General features: G+C 45.7%; 1 protein-coding gene and 7 non-coding genes across 10 annotated transcripts; all 8 read right to left on the bottom strand.

The window, feature by feature from the left end:
* Window positions 1–1175: 1175 nt before the first annotated feature.
* On the bottom strand, window positions 1176–1389 carry LOC138639797 (small nucleolar RNA SNORA73 family). Its single transcript, XR_011313363.1, has one exon. It is a non-coding gene; the product is annotated as a small nucleolar RNA SNORA73 family (small nucleolar RNA).
* A 505-nt stretch (window positions 1390–1894) lies between these two features.
* Window positions 1895–13880, bottom strand: RPS7 (ribosomal protein S7). Of its 3 annotated transcripts, none has more exons than XM_069728048.1 (7): window positions 13746–13880; window positions 12017–12098; window positions 10832–10903; window positions 6603–6746; window positions 5255–5319; window positions 4295–4448; window positions 1895–2006 (listed from the first exon to the last, which is right to left on the bottom strand). In XM_069728048.1, the coding sequence occupies exons 2-7, from the start codon at window positions 12089–12091 to the stop codon at window positions 1929–1931; spliced, it is 588 nt and encodes a 195-aa protein (XP_069584149.1). In that variant the 5' UTR covers window positions 12092–12098; window positions 13746–13880; the 3' UTR covers window positions 1895–1928. The 3 variants fall into 3 exon arrangements, with proteins under 3 accessions (XP_069584149.1, XP_069584150.1, XP_069584151.1); XM_069728049.1 differs by having other exon boundaries at window positions 4298–4448; XM_069728050.1 differs by having other exon boundaries at window positions 4298–4448; window positions 13658–13769.
* LOC138639799 (small nucleolar RNA SNORA73 family) lies at window positions 2086–2307 on the bottom strand. Its single transcript, XR_011313365.1, has one exon. It is a non-coding gene; the product is annotated as a small nucleolar RNA SNORA73 family (small nucleolar RNA).
* Window positions 4624–4845, bottom strand: LOC138639791 (small nucleolar RNA SNORA73 family). Its single transcript, XR_011313358.1, has one exon. It is a non-coding gene; the product is annotated as a small nucleolar RNA SNORA73 family (small nucleolar RNA).
* LOC138639798 (small nucleolar RNA SNORA73 family) lies at window positions 6149–6370 on the bottom strand. Its single transcript, XR_011313364.1, has one exon. It is a non-coding gene; the product is annotated as a small nucleolar RNA SNORA73 family (small nucleolar RNA).
* LOC138639796 (small nucleolar RNA SNORA73 family) lies at window positions 10164–10385 on the bottom strand. Its single transcript, XR_011313362.1, has one exon. It is a non-coding gene; the product is annotated as a small nucleolar RNA SNORA73 family (small nucleolar RNA).
* On the bottom strand, window positions 10981–11202 carry LOC138639792 (small nucleolar RNA SNORA73 family). The gene has a single exon (XR_011313359.1). It is a non-coding gene; the product is annotated as a small nucleolar RNA SNORA73 family (small nucleolar RNA).
* LOC138639793 (small nucleolar RNA SNORA73 family) lies at window positions 13038–13259 on the bottom strand. The gene has a single exon (XR_011313360.1). It is a non-coding gene; the product is annotated as a small nucleolar RNA SNORA73 family (small nucleolar RNA).
* Window positions 13881–15046: the final 1166 nt, after the last annotated feature.

The following is a 15046-nucleotide window of genomic DNA, read 5'->3' as shown; positions in this document are numbered from 1 at the left end:
CTTGAATGGATGGATGTAGTCAGATTTCCCCCCACCCACACACACACAGTCTGTGCAAGAATACACAGATCTGCATTGCTCCATTATATAACATTGGTAAGAGTGCCATCAGACAAAACACTCGCCCAAGTTAGTCGCTCATGAGTGAGACATACTGATTTTATGGAGGCAGAATTAACATACAAGCTATTTAAACCCTTTTTTGCCTTTTGGGTGTGCGGAGCAAGTGACCAAACTTTATTCTTCTGGTAGGTACAAGTGCAGCGATGCCAGATCTCTCACACACACACACATATACACACTAAACCACTTTTTTTCTTTTTTTTCACCCCCAAAATATTGTGAGAGCTAGAACTTATTTTTCTGCCATCTCATCTATACAAGATCGGACCTTTTTTTTTTTTCTTTTGCGTCACAAGTTTACATTTTTATTTGAACCAATTTTGGGTTCATCGTATTATTTGAACAACCTTTACTCTAATTTTTGGGCAGAATTAACAAAAACAGAAATTGAAGAATTTGTTTTTTTTGTTTGTGGAAAAAGAAGACAATGCTATTCTTTGAGTCAATCTGATTACATCAATACCAGATTTTTTTCTTTTGCTACTTCTATACACCAAACGCAAACTTTTTTGCAAAAAGTATTAAGCAGCCATTTATTTTTTTTCATCGCAGGGCCTTTATTTCTGCAAGATGAAATATCACTGAAAATGTTAACACTTTCTTTAAAAAACAAAAATTGTTTTCTTCAACTTCAGCGGCATATTGAAGAAAAAACAAAATTTTTGTAATTTATGAGGTCCAGATGCCACAAAACCAATTAGGTGTAATTTTGTTTTTAACGTAAAACCTGCATTTTTTTAAAAAAAAAGTGAAGATACAGTATATGTATTTTTTTTTTTTTTTACTTAGTCCCATTATGGAACTTGAATAATTTACAAGCTTATCTAATACCCATCAATACTAATGTACAGCGATGGATCAGAAATGTGATATCTACACGGACGTGCCTGAAACACAGCTTATGGCGTAACCGGCACCCATAACTCTAGCTATTCTATGAACGCATTGTACAAATGCAGATGAAAGGAGACCCCCGTCTCAGTTAACCATGTAAATACCACTGTTGCTATTGATAGTGGCATCTAAGGGGGTTCGAAATGAAACAAGCAATGGTGTGTATCCTGCATGGTTTATCTCCCCAGTAATCGCCCGAGAGCTCTGGGAAGTTGTAGGAATATACAGGACGTCGTCCACACCAGCCAAAAGACCGGGGACGGACATGATCTCCAACGTCGTGGAAGGGGACTGTACGTCACAAGATGCTACGCTCCCATACGCCACAAGGACAGAGCCCGCGAGAGCGACCCCGCGGGATATCCACGTTGGTGAAAAGAATTGTAAACCCATTCAAAACAGAAGACAAAATTAAAATCGCATGCAATAATTACAACTCAAAGGATGTAGATGTGGGTATATAGACTTAAAAATATGTATATATACAATCATATCGGCTCTTACTTTCCACTTACCATATTGATCCAACTATCACTGGACTAAACACCACTAGACTTGTACAAAGATCACAGAATACAGCGAGTCCGTGGCTCATAAGTAATGAATCAATGGTTGGCACAACTGAAGAGCACAACGGCCAAAGCAGGTTTCTTATCTCTTAGGAAGCGTGAAGCAGTGATGCTCAGATGCACTTTAGTTTGAGGCCAATACTAGCAATTTCCTTTATATATTTGGCCCTCCTCTAATTTTATGTTGGATATTTTGCATTAGAAAGGGGGAAAAAAAAAACAAAAAAAAAAACCACACATGAAAGTTCCAAAAAGTATTTGTGCCAGATGCCACAACGACTGCATCAACTAAGAAACAGAAACCAACATAACAAGTACTTTTTTTATTAGAACATTTGCACTTTACAACTGGAATTCTGGAAACTCGAAAACCACATCTTTGCCTGTGAGTTTCTTGTAGACACCAGAAAATGTTTCAACCTAATTGGAAGAGGAAAAACCGGTTACTAAAAAATAAAATTATATATATTTATACTAAAGATTAATAGAATGTTTCATAGTCTGTGTCCTGCATGGTTTATCTCCCCAGTAATCGCCCGAGAGCTCTGGGAAGTTGTAGGAATATACAGGACGTCGTCCGCACCAGCCGGAAGACCGGGGACGGACATGATCTCCAACGTCGTGGAAGGGGACTGTACGTCACTGCGCCTCAAGACGCTACGCTCCCATGCGCCACAAGGACAGAGCCCGCAAGAGCGACCCCGCGGGATATCCACGTTGGGACATAAGTGCAACAAAAATTCAATGATATTAAGATCACACTTTCTATTCATGCTACAGACAATTCGTCAACCCTCAATAACTGGTAAAACTTCTAGATTTAAATGTCGATATCTTTCGGGGTCAGAGTATTAATAAATATGAGCGAACGACCATAATACACGAAGTGAAATGTAATTTAGAAATGGCAAAAACAAATCACTGATGTCTCAATGTATGGGAAAGGACAGATGTTACAACCACTATGAGCATCACTCTTTTTCCAAGGTCCTGCGAAAGAACAAGGCTCAACCAGTGTTGGGACCCCTGTAATCAGTGTATTGAGGGGTGGTGGAGTTTCTACATTTTTACAAACAAACCAGGTAGCAAATGTTCATCACCCATTCTGCAACCAAGCATCACAGCTCCCATTAATAATCAGGACATTTTCTGAATGTGTTGGCTCCTCCACCCAGACACCGCCCTAATCTAGTTACTTAAAGACCCCAATTTCTGGGGCTAAATCCCCACGACCGAATTATAATGACCCATATTACAACCGTAGTAGCCGGTATGACCACATATAGGACTGTAAAATTTGGGAGCTTTATTGTTGTGTGAATCCAGCCCATCTCTAAGTATTTGACAGTATTTCTTTCAGCAACAATAAGTCAAGGAATTATGGGAAATGCATTACTGTAGTTTTGGCCAAATTACAGCACCTGGGAAAGCAAGAGCAATGACCATCAGTGACTCGTCACCTTGTGGTTTCAAGAGAATGTGTCCCCAATTTTTGCCACCCCATCCGAAAGCAACATGTTTTAGAGAGAGACCCTGTCACCTTACTGGGGTGCCTGCTGTAGTTTTGATAAAATCCCCGTTTTCTCTGCTGCAGATCTACCAGTTCCCAGAATGCGGAGCTCTGTATAACCCGCCAACACCACCATGCGAACGAAGCCAATCAGTGATGGGGACGAGATATACCCAGCTCATCAATATGAAGGCCTACATGGCAGAAGGTTTACTAATACTCTAATGATAATCTCCTGCTGATAAAATAGTGATTGTATCAAAACTACAGCAAGAAGCAAAGTAAGAGGCAAATTGCCAGAATCAGGGTCTCTGTCTCTAGATTATGCTGCTCTGAGATTAGGTGGCAGAAGTCTGTCGACAGATTCCCTTTAAAGGGCAACAAAACTGTAAGGCCCCAATTATTCATTGACTTTGCACAAGTTTTGTGCTGCTCTCTCTTCTTTTACACCCATTTTATTCCCCTCACCTGTTTGGTTCTCTCTTTGTGGGCAATTCCAGCTGTTTTTGCCAGATTTATCAATTGCGACTTCCGCAAAGACAAAAACAAATTACTTAAAAAAATAAATCCCTGCAAGTGATAAACTGAGGTCTGAGTTTTTCTGTATTTTTTTTTTAATGAGCTGTATATCAGTGGGTCCTAGGATCAGTGGTTCAAGTAGGGGTGGTGTAAAAAAAAAGGCGTATGGGACTATAGACCGACTGTGCGCACGCTTCTGCAAAAAGTCTTCTGAGCAATCAGTGGTGGTCTCAGGACTAGTGATGAGCGAATATACTCATTACTTGCGATTTCTTGAGCATGCTCGGGTGTCCTCAGAGTATTTTTTAGTGCTCGGAGATTTAGTTTTTCTTGCTGCAGCTGAATGATTTACATCTGTTAGCCAGCATAAGTACATGTGGAGATTCCCTAGCAGCCAGGCAACCCCCACATGTACTTATGCTGGCTAACAGATGTAAATCATTCAGCTGCGGCAAGAAAAACTAAATCTCCGAGCACTAAAAATTACTCGGAGGACCCCCGAGCATGCTCGAGAAATCTCGAGTAACGAGTATATTCGCTCATCACTACTCAAGACCCAAGTAACCACCGATCTAAACCAAATATATAAAATACAAATATAAGACTACAATCAAAGACCAGGATCATGAGTCGGCTGATACAAGACCCCGGGACAACATCTGAACCGAATTCCAACCACTACCTTGTGTTCCACATTGTTCTGTTGTGCCTTGTCCAAATGGACTTTGATGAGCCGACTGCCGTCCAACTTCACACGGATCCTCTTGCCTACAATTTCACTTGGGAACACCAAGTCTTCTAGGATGGCATCGTGTACTGCTGTCAGGGTACGACTAAATAAGAAGAAAATGGTCAAACAATCTGCACCAACATTCAGTACCACAAGATTACATTAAAATGGCCAAAAATACAGCACAAGTTTTATTTACCCCACGTAAACGTAGTTTTTATTTGACAAGAAAGCCATCATTACTTTTGGACAGAAATTTGTCAGTTTTAAATATAACAAAGTGTATCCTGCATGGTTTATCTCCCCAGTAATCGCCCGAGAGCTCTGGGAAGTTGTAGGAATATACAGGACGTCGTCCGCACCAGTCGGAAGACCGGGGACTGGCATGATCTCCAACGTCGTGGAAGGGGACTGTACGTCACTGCGCCACAAGACGCTACGCTCCCATACGCCACAAGGACAGAGCCCGCGAGAGCGACCCCGCGGGATATCCACGTTGGTGCTTACAAAATCTGTGTGATCTCCACTTTTTTTTCCCACAGACTACTGCAAAAAGCTTGGGACACTTCCATCCATTTTTAGCATATAGCAAGATGAAAAAAAAAAAAACAAACAAACATGTTTGACATAAGAACCAAAAAAAAACATGGAAATCAGTCTTCCCCCCCCCCCCCCCCCCCCCATCTGAAAAACAAAAAACAATAGGGGGTAATTCATCAAAGCTTGTTTGCAAAGGGTTTTAAGCCAAAAATATGGCAAAGTCACATTTTTTTGTACAAATGCAAGGGTGTTTAATAATGCAACTTGGCTCTTTCACGCCATTTTCATCCCAGCTCCAACCAAGCGGTACACAGACCAAGTTAGCAGAAGATGTGAACAGACGTGCCCGTGACCACCATCGTCCCTTACCTTCTGGGACGCTTCTGCTTGTTTTTCGTGCGGCTTTTTCTTGTTGGTTTTGGCAAGATCCTTCTCTGTAGGAGGAGTTAATATAAGTAATGAATGTCTGCTGACTATCACAGAAAATTATATCTGCAGGAATAGAATTAAATATTAAAAGAAAAAATATTCTGCACTTGAGGCAAACCAGGGTCCTCAATGCCCCCAGTCTTATTTCATATAGTCTGGAAGTATAATTACACAGTTTACCAAGACAGTCTATATGTCCAATGGTAAGATGTTAAAGTCATCCTTTCCCCACGGGGCCCAGAAAAAGGGGAGTCGATTGAACCTGGTAATTCCGCCAGGAACGACAAACTAACTTTTGTAGAAAGATGACCTTACTCTCTGCCATGAGGATGCAATGTCAGAAATGGTAAAAAATTAAACAGCAAATAAAAGAAGAGTTTAAAGGGATCGTGTCCACAGATTCAGGCTGCCCTAAGAAAAGGTAGCATAAAATACCAACTGGCGACTTCATTGCACCATTTCCCTGCAGTGGTACCAGGATCCACACCGATCTAACAGTGCACAGGTAATTGTACGCCAACACCCTCGAGATGCTGCACGTGTGTAGGATGGCGTGAATCCGCAGACAGGTTTCCTTTTCCTTGAGGAACGCTCTTGTAATTTACGTCTAATATTAATCATTTACTTAATTGGCTTACACCATTTTATTTTAGTAGCCATCTTCACAAGTGAAGCTGATCTACAGCCACGTTGTTGGTCACTGGTGATAAATATATTGAAAAGCGACAAAAAGTATGGAATAATTTCCTGTCGTCAATTAAGCAAAAATGGCCACCACGGGTAAAAAGTATTCACAATAAAGACAAGCTAATTTTTAAGCACATTTGAATATTTGGATGTGTCCTGCATGGTTTATCTCCCCAGTAATCGCCCGAGAGCTCTGGGAAGTTGTAGGAATATACAGGACGCCGTCCGCACCAGCCAGAAGACCGGGGACGGACATGATCTCCAACGTCGTGGAACGGGACTGTACGCCACTGCGCCTCAAGACGCTACGCTCCCATACGCCACAAGGACAGAGCCCGCGAGAGCGACCCCGCGAGATATCCACGTTGGGTGAAGAATAGATAAGAATTCACCATCCCAGCGGATTTACTACTCGGGAACTCCAGGCAGACTGTGAGAAAACAGCCCATGTGCACAACCCCCGAGACTCCCAGGAGATAATAATCTTTATTTTTATATAGCGCTAACATATTCCGCAGCGCTTTACAGTTTGCACACATTATCATCACTGTCCCTGATGGGGCTCACAATCTAGATCGCCTCCAACATCCCGAGCACACACCTGAGCGATGAAGACCACATGCTTGCCGCTGAACTTTTTCTCCAGCTCACGCACCAGCCTGACTTGGATCTTCTGGAAAGATTTCAGCTGAGGGACTGGAACGAAGATGATTATTGCTTTTCTACCACCTCCAACTTCAATTTCCTGCCAGAAATAAGAAAATTATAGCTACAGCGCCGTTTTCCCCAAAGTGATCAGATATTCACGATCCGCAGTCCTGTGGGCTCGAGCTGCTGACTGACAGACGTCGCTGTATGCACAGTAATAGCGAGAACATGGTCAGTCAGCAGCTCGAGGACTGGCAGAGCGACGTCTCAATAATAGTAAGTTGCTATGTTTGCCAATTTTAAACCTTTGACAAATGAGCACAACGCGCCACTAGAATACTTTTTTTTTTATGGAAATGCTGATGTCTGATACTGTGAAGACCAATGGTTGAATGGAGCCTTAAGGCTACTTGCACACGTCCAGAATTGACGCAGAAAATCCGCAATTCCCTGCCGCGGGTATAACGCATGTGGAATTGGCATGCATATTCCCACTAAACACCAGCGTTTTGCAAGCGTAATTAGCTTGCAGAATGGTAGCGTTTTCCAAGCGAACTGTAGCATCGCTTGGAAAACTGATTGACAGGTTAGTCAAACATAGTGTTTGACAATGTGTGACCAACTTTTTACTATCGATGCTGCCAATGCAATAGTAAGGTTAAAAATAATTTTTAAAAATCGCGATAATTTCTCCTTCCGACGGCCCCCGCAGCCTTCCCGCTCCTCACGATGCTACCGTTCCCAGTAACGTCTCGCGGCAATGACCCCAGATGACGTAGAATCGCGCGAGACCGCTACGTCATCACAAATAAAATCTTTACACACCCTCACCTGGTCCAGCACTGGCAATTGGTAAGCCTCGCCTGAGTTGATGGTACGAGCCACTGCACTCACTGATTGCCATCTACGTTGACAGCGCTGCAACCAATCAATGGCTCATGCTGTCAAATCAGGTGGAGCTTTACCATTGTCCACAGTGCTGCAGCCAATAACACACTGGGAGGAGTGGCGGAGACTTCGCGCTGGACCTGGTGATGTTGAGTTAAGAAGTTGGGGAAAGACAAGGTTCCAGAACCAAAAACCTCTATAATACAGCTACAGGTCCTTCTAAAAAAAATAGCATATAGTGTTAAATTTCATTATTTACCATAATGTAATGATTACAATTAAACTTTCATATATTATAGATTCATTATCCACCAACTGAAATTTGTCAGGTCTTTTATTGTTTTAATACTGATGATTTTGGTATACAACTCCTGATAACCCAAAAAACCTGTCTCAATAAATTAGCATATTTCACCCATCCAATCAAATAAAAGTGTTTTTTAATAACAAACAAAAAAAACATCAAATAATAATGTTCAGTTATGCACTCAATACTTGTTCGGGAATCCTTTGGCAGAAATGACTGCTTCAATGCGGCGTGGCATGGAGGCAATCAGCCTGTGACACTGCTGAGATGTTATGGAGGCCCAGGATGCTTCAATAGCGGCCTTAAGCTCATCCAGAGTGTTGGGTCTTGCGTCTCTCAACTTTCTCTTCACAATATCCCACAGATTCTCTATGGGGTTCAGGTCAGGAGAGTTGGCAGGCCAATTGAGCACAGTAATACCATGGTCAGTAAACCATTTACCAGTGGTTTTGGCACTGTGAGCAGGTGCCAGGTCGTGCTGAAAAATGAAATCTTCATCTCCATAAAGCATTTCAGCCGATGGAAGCATGAAGTGCTCCAAAATCTCCTGATAGCTAGCTGCATTGACCCTGCCCTTGATGAAACACAGTGGACCAACACCAGCAGCTGACATGGCACCCCACACCATCACTGACTGTGGGTACTTGACACTGGACTTCAAGCATTTTGGCATTTCCTTCTCCCCAGTCTTCCTCCAGACTCTGGCACCTTGATTTCCGAATGACATGCAAAATTTGCTTTCATCAGAAAAAAGTACTTGGGACCACTTAGCAACAGTCCAGTGCTGCTTCTCTGTAGCTCAAAAGTGGCTTTACCTGGGTAATGCGGCACCTGTAGCCCATTTCCTGCACACGCCTGTGCACGGTGGCTCTGGATGTTTCCACACCAGACTCAGTCCACTGCTTCCTCAGGTTCCCCAAGGTCTGGAATCGGTCCTTCTCCACAATCTTCCTCAGGGTTCGGTCTCCTCTTCTCGTTCTACAGCGTTTTCTGCCACATTGTTTCCTTCCAACAGACTTACCATTGAGGTGCCTTGATACAGCACTCTGGGAACAGCCTATTTGTTGAGAAATTTCTTTCTGGGTCTTACCCTCTTGCTTGAGGGTGTCAATGATGGCCTTCTTGACATCTGTCAGGTCGCTAGTCTAAAGGTACCGTCACACATAGCGACGCTGCAGCGATACCGACAACGATCCGGATCGCTGCAGCGTCGCTGTTTGGTCGCTGGAGAGCTGTCACACAGACAGCTCTCCAGCGACCAACGATCCCGAGGTCCCCGGTAACCAGGGTAAACATCGGGTAACTAAGCGCAGGGCCGCGCTTAGTAACCCGATGTTTACCCTGGTTACCATCGTAAAAAGTAAAAAAACAAACGCTTCATACTTACCTTCCGCTGTCTGTCCTCGGCGCTCTGCTTCTCTGGTCTGGCTGTGAGCGCCGGGCAGCCAGAAAGCAGAGCGGTGACGTCACCGCTCTGCTTTCCGGCTGACCGACGCTCACAGCCAGAGCAGGAGGAGAGCAGAGCACAGCGCTGGAGGACAGACAGCGGTAGGTAAGTATGTAGTGTTTGTTTTTTTACTTTTAGGATGGTAACCAGGGTAAACATCGGGTTACTAAGCGCGGCCCTGCGCTTAGTTACCCGATGTTCACCCTGGTTACCAGCGAAGACATCGCTGAATCGGTGTCACACACGCCGATTCAGCGATGTCTACGGGGAGTCCAGCGACGAAATAAAGTTCTGGACTTTCTTCCCCGACCAGCGATCTCCCAGCAGGGGCCTGATCGCTGCTGCCTGTCACACTGGACAATATCGCTAGCGAGGACGCTGCAACGTCACGGATCGCTAGCGATATCGTCTAGTGTGACAGTACCTTTACCCATGATGGCGGTTTTGAGTAATGAACCAGGCAGGGAGTTTATAAAAGCCTCAGGTATCTTTTGCATGTGTTTAGAGTTAATTAGTTGATTCAGAAGATTAGGGTAATAGGTCGTTTAGAGAACCTTTTCTTGATATGCTAATTTATTGAGACAGGTTTTTTGGGTTATCAGGAGTTGTATGCCAAAATCATCAGTATTAAAACAATAAAAGACCTGACAAATTTCAGTTGGTGGATAATGAATCTATAATATATGAAAGTTTAATTGTAATCATTACATTATGGTAAATAATGAAATTTAACACTATATGCTAATTTTTTGAGAAGTTCCTGTATGTGAAGCAGGTGTAAGGATAATTTGTAAATCCAGGAATGCCAGTTTAAGAAAAAGCATTATTTAACAATTTAAAAAAAAAAAAAAAAAAAAAAAAAAAATCTGCACTCGTGTGTCCTGCATGGTTTATCTCCCCAGTTATCGCCCGAGAGCTCTGGGAAGTTGTAGGAATATACAGGACGCCGTCCGCACCAGCCAGAAGACCGGGGACGGGCATGATCTCCAACGTTGTGGAAGGGGACTGTACGTCAATGCGCCACAAGACGCTACGCTCCCATACGCCACAAGGACAGAGCCCGCGAGAGCGACCCCGCGGGATATCCACGTTGGGTTAAGAGTTATGCAAACATGTCTATGCAACGGAGGATACATTTGCCATCATTAGTGGTCTACAGCAGAGGTCCCCAACTCCAGTCCTCAAGGCCCACCAACAGGTCATGTTTTCAGGATTTCCTTAGTCTTGCCCAGGTAATAATTGCATCACCTGTGCAATGCAAAGGAAATCCTGAAAACATGACCTGTTGGTGGGCCTTGAGGACTGGAGTTGGGGACCTCTGGTCTACAGGACAGAATTACAGTGCAGCTTGCACTGCCAACATCTCAGGTCTGCAGAAGTAATCGTGCCCGCTACTAAATACCAGATATATAGGCACGGGGAGAGGTTGAGGAAACCATCAATGAGGAGAGAAACTAGAATGTCTGTAAATGTTAAAGCCGAAATCTGGCCATTTCTCTACTTGGGAGACTAAACGATCAGGACGAGGGACCGGCCGTACCTTAGCTGCAGTAATGTTTAGTTCCCTTAGTTGAGCTTTGAGGTCTGAATTCATCTCCAGCTCCAGCAGAGCCTAGAAGGAAAAAAAATGGAAACCATCAGTTATCTGCAGGTGACATCATAGTAAGACAAGTCATCCTACAAAGACATTGGTGTATCCTGCATGGTTTATCTCCCCAGTCACAGCCCGAGAGCTCTGGGAAGTTGTAGGAATATACAGGACGTTGTCCGCACCAGCCGGAAGACCGGGGACGGACATGATCTCCAACGTCGTGGAAGGGGACTGTACGTCACTGCGCCTCAAGACGCTACGCTCCCATACGCCACAAGGACAGAGCCCGCGAGAGCGACCCCGCGGGATATCCACGTTGGGTTATCATTAAGGTTGGGCAATAAAGTCATCTGCAGTCGTAGTGCAATGTTTTAGCTGCAGAAAAAAGTGCTGCAAAAATGCCACATGTGAACATAGCCTTAGACATGTAAGGATTCCCAAACGCAAGTGGCGCCCTTCAGAGAAATTCTATTTAGAGGATATGGAGATTGTAAGAAGACCCCAGCCATCCGACTACACAAAGTGCATGCTCTTCACATCTACTAGCTTGTGTGAGAGGGGATGGGATCACAGTAGAGGCTTTTAAAAGGCGCTTGTCCCTGATGAAACAGGATCTATCATAACATTTTTGGGTGCGGTTGTGTGTCTCATGGTTCTAGCAGTATGATGGTCCGTACTGGAGAGGACGCAAAAAACCTGTATCTAGTGCAGCAGGCAAAGCACCTTTTTTGGAGGTAGTTTGGCAGACACATTGCAAATGCCATATTAACGACCAGCCTCGTGCACCTTTCTTATATGCCAAGATTACTATTCCTCCATATGGAAAGCTCGCTGTAGGTGAATGGATATATACAGAGAAAATGGACCCAACAGAAACCCCCTCATCTGTGAGCAGCGTTGTGTGTACATGGCTTTATATAAGGCACATTAGAGAGCGGTGACACAGGGACATCCAGAGCAGCTCACATTGCAATGGTGAACAGTTTGCACACGGGAGGCGTTCACGTGTCCTATTCTAATGACTGGGAAGCGACATGTGCCGACCATGCTGCACCCCAGCAGGTACGTGTAAGCAGCAATGGAAAACCCCTGTAAGTGCCTCAATCGCCGTTTCTGTCTGGATCCCGCACTCACCTGGGAGATGCCAGACTCAAACTCGTCCGGCTTTTCGCCATTTGGCTTCACGATTTTGGCGCTCGTGCTGAACATGGCCTTTCTGTAAGGAAAAGATAGAAGGACGTGTTAAAGAAGGCACGAACCAAACAGGTGACCGTCCATACACGTGTGTCCTACATGGAGGAAAAAACCAAACAGCAGCCACATAACCGTCCGCACACGTGTGTCCTACATGGAGGAAACAACCAAACAGCAGCCACATAACCGTCCGCACACGTGTCCTACATGGAGGAGCGAACCAAACAGCAGCCACAATCGTCCGCACACGTGTGTCCTACATGGAGGAAACAACCAAACAGCAGCCACATAACCGTCCGCACACGTGTGCTACATGGAGGAGCGAACCAAACAGCAGCCACAATCGTCCGCACACGTGTGACCTACATGAAGGAAACAACCAAACAGCAGCCACATAACCGTCCGCACACGTGTGCCCTACATGGAGGAAAAAACCAAACAGCAGCCACATAACCGTCCGCACACGCGTGTCCTACATGGAGGAGCGAACCAAACAGCAGCCACATAACCGTCCGCACACGTGTGCCCTACATGGAGGAAAAAAAACCAAACAGCAGCCACATAACCGTCCGCACACGTTCGTCCTACATGGAGGAGCGAACCAAACAGCAGCCACATAACCGTCCGCACACGTGTGTCCTACATGGAGGAGCGAACCAAACAGCAGCCACATAACCGTCCGCACACGTGTGTCCTACATGGAGGAAACAACCAAACAGCAGCCACATAACCGTCCGCACACGTGTCCTACATGGAGGAGCGAACCAAACAGCAGCCACAATCGTCCGCACACGTGTGTCCTACATGGAGGAAACAACCAAACAGCAGCCACATAACCGTCCGCACACGTGTCCTACATGGAGGAGCAAACCAAACAGCAGCCACAATCGTCCGCACACGTGTGACCTACATGGAGGAGCGAACCAAACAGCAGCCACATAACCATCTGCACACATGAGAGCCGTGTATCCTGCATGGTTTATCTCCCCAGTAATCGCCCGAGAGCTCTGGGAAGTTGTAGGAATATACAGGACGCCGTCCGCACCAGTCAGAAGACCGGGGACGGGCATGATCTCCAACGTCGTGGAAGGGGACTGTACGTCACTGCGCCACAAGACGCTACGCTCCCATACGCCACAAGGACAGAGCCCGCGAGAGCGACCCCGCGGGATATCCACGTTGGGTGGGGGGTTAGTTCACACAACCTTATACTATATATAGCAAATAAATGGACGGTAGCCCCCCCAATCACACAGCACACGGGGCCCCCTCCACACACCAGTCCCAGAGCAGTGCACCCCACTATTAGCCTTATAGTGAATACACAGCCCTGGTATAAGGCAGCAGACACATATAGAGCCCTGTGCACGGAGGCCGAGCATGGACCAGTAAGGCGCCCCCCCCCGGTATACAGCGGTCACCATACAGAGCAGGAGCCGAGCACACACCACGTGACCTCCTAGCGCTGCCGCCAGCACCTCCGGCCGCCACACTCCATGCACAACCATCCGGCCCCATCCGCCGCACACACAGCGCTGCGCAGTCACAGCCTCGCCCCTAAGGGAAGAAGCGCGTCTTTACCGCCGGCCTGCGGAGCCATTTCGTGCCGCCAACCAAAGGAAGAAAGATATAATGGAGACATTGTGTCCGGAGGAGCCGCCGCACTCACCGTCCTCTCTCAGTGACGGCCTAGGAAGAGGGCGAGTTCCCGCGAGAGCGGCCCAGATCTCGGCAAGGCGAAAAGGATCATGGGAAAAGTGAGGCGCCACGTCATTCCGTTGTCCCCGCCTTCACGTTGTAGTAGTGGCGGAAGTGAGTGACTAGTGAGGGCGGAAGTGATTGGGGAATATGAGCAGTTCGCTTATTGGAGGCTTCCGCTCAGCCTTGTCCTCATAAAGCTACATGACAGGGAGCACTGGCGCGGCGGGGGCGCCATACTGACTGGTTCCATGCAGTGACCTAAGCGCGGTGTGGAGACTTCCTGTGTACAATTACTATGACTAATATTTCATGTGACCGCTGCAGGTCTGAGCAGTTATTATTTTTTGCACTTTAGTTTTCTTCTTCCACCAGAGCCATGCGTAGTCGGACGTGGGCTAAGGCTTGGTTCACATTGCGTTAGTGGGTGTCCGCTAACGGATTCTGTTACATGGCGCAACTAACGCTATGTAATGGATCCGTTAGCGCACCCATTGACCGCAATGCAACTAACGCATCGCTAACGTATGCCATTTTTGGCATGCGTCAGCAGTGTCCCGTTATTTTCGGACGGACCTCAAACGCTGCTTGCAGCGTTCAGGGTCCGTTCTTCACTAGCGCAGATCGGGCATCTGCGCTAGCGGGATCTCTAAACGCGATCCCTTTCTGGACATTGCGTTAGCGTATGCGCTAAACGGATTGCACTAACGCAATGTGAACCTTAGGGTGTTTTCTGCCGGACGAGTTGTAGTTTTCAATGACTCCATCTTACCTTAGAACGGACAGAAGAACAGGAGAAGCTTCCAAGGTGGCTGACTCGGTGAAGCAGGCACCAGCACTGGTGTTTCGGTCTCCGTTTCCCAGCATTAGGGTTCATTTCCACTTGAGAGAAAAAAAAAAGGTCCAAATTACAGACCAAAAAAACGGAGGTAAATCATGCGACGGTCATGCAATTTTTTCTCGCAACATCCTTATGACATCCGTATGCAATGCAATTTTAACATGAGCTTTTACATACAGCAGTTCTGTGACATTTACACATCGTTTTACAACGAAATATTCTTCAAAACACACATATATTTATATATACATATGTCAGTGAGACACCTACAGTATATATATTTATATTTCATACAGCGCTAGATAGCTTAACAGCCGGTGATTCAATTGCCGGCTTTTGCTATCTCCTTCTCAAACCCGACAGGATATGAGACTTGGGTTACATACAGTTAACCATTTCATATCCCTTCTTTTTTACATATTCCTCACTAA

This window comes from Ranitomeya imitator, chromosome 5 (genome assembly GCF_032444005.1).
Source record: "Ranitomeya imitator isolate aRanImi1 chromosome 5, aRanImi1.pri, whole genome shotgun sequence".
Lineage (NCBI taxonomy): Eukaryota > Metazoa > Chordata > Amphibia > Anura > Dendrobatidae > Ranitomeya > Ranitomeya imitator.
The sequence above is the reverse complement of the archived record's forward strand: the minus strand, read 5'-3'. Positions and strand labels throughout refer to the sequence as shown.

Coding starts and splice junctions, on each gene's coding strand:
- RPS7 (XM_069728048.1), bottom strand. CDS start 12,091: ATGTTCAGCACGAGCGCCAAAATCGTGAAGCCAAATGGCGAAAAGCCG. Junction 10,904..12,016: donor TTGAGTCTGGCATCTCCCAG/GTGAGTGCGGGA, acceptor TTTTCCTTCTAG/GCTCTGCTGGAGCTGGAGAT. Junction 2,007..4,294: donor ACAATGTGGAACACAAGGTA/GTGGTTGGAATT, acceptor TCTTCCAATTAG/GTTGAAACATTTTCTGGTGT.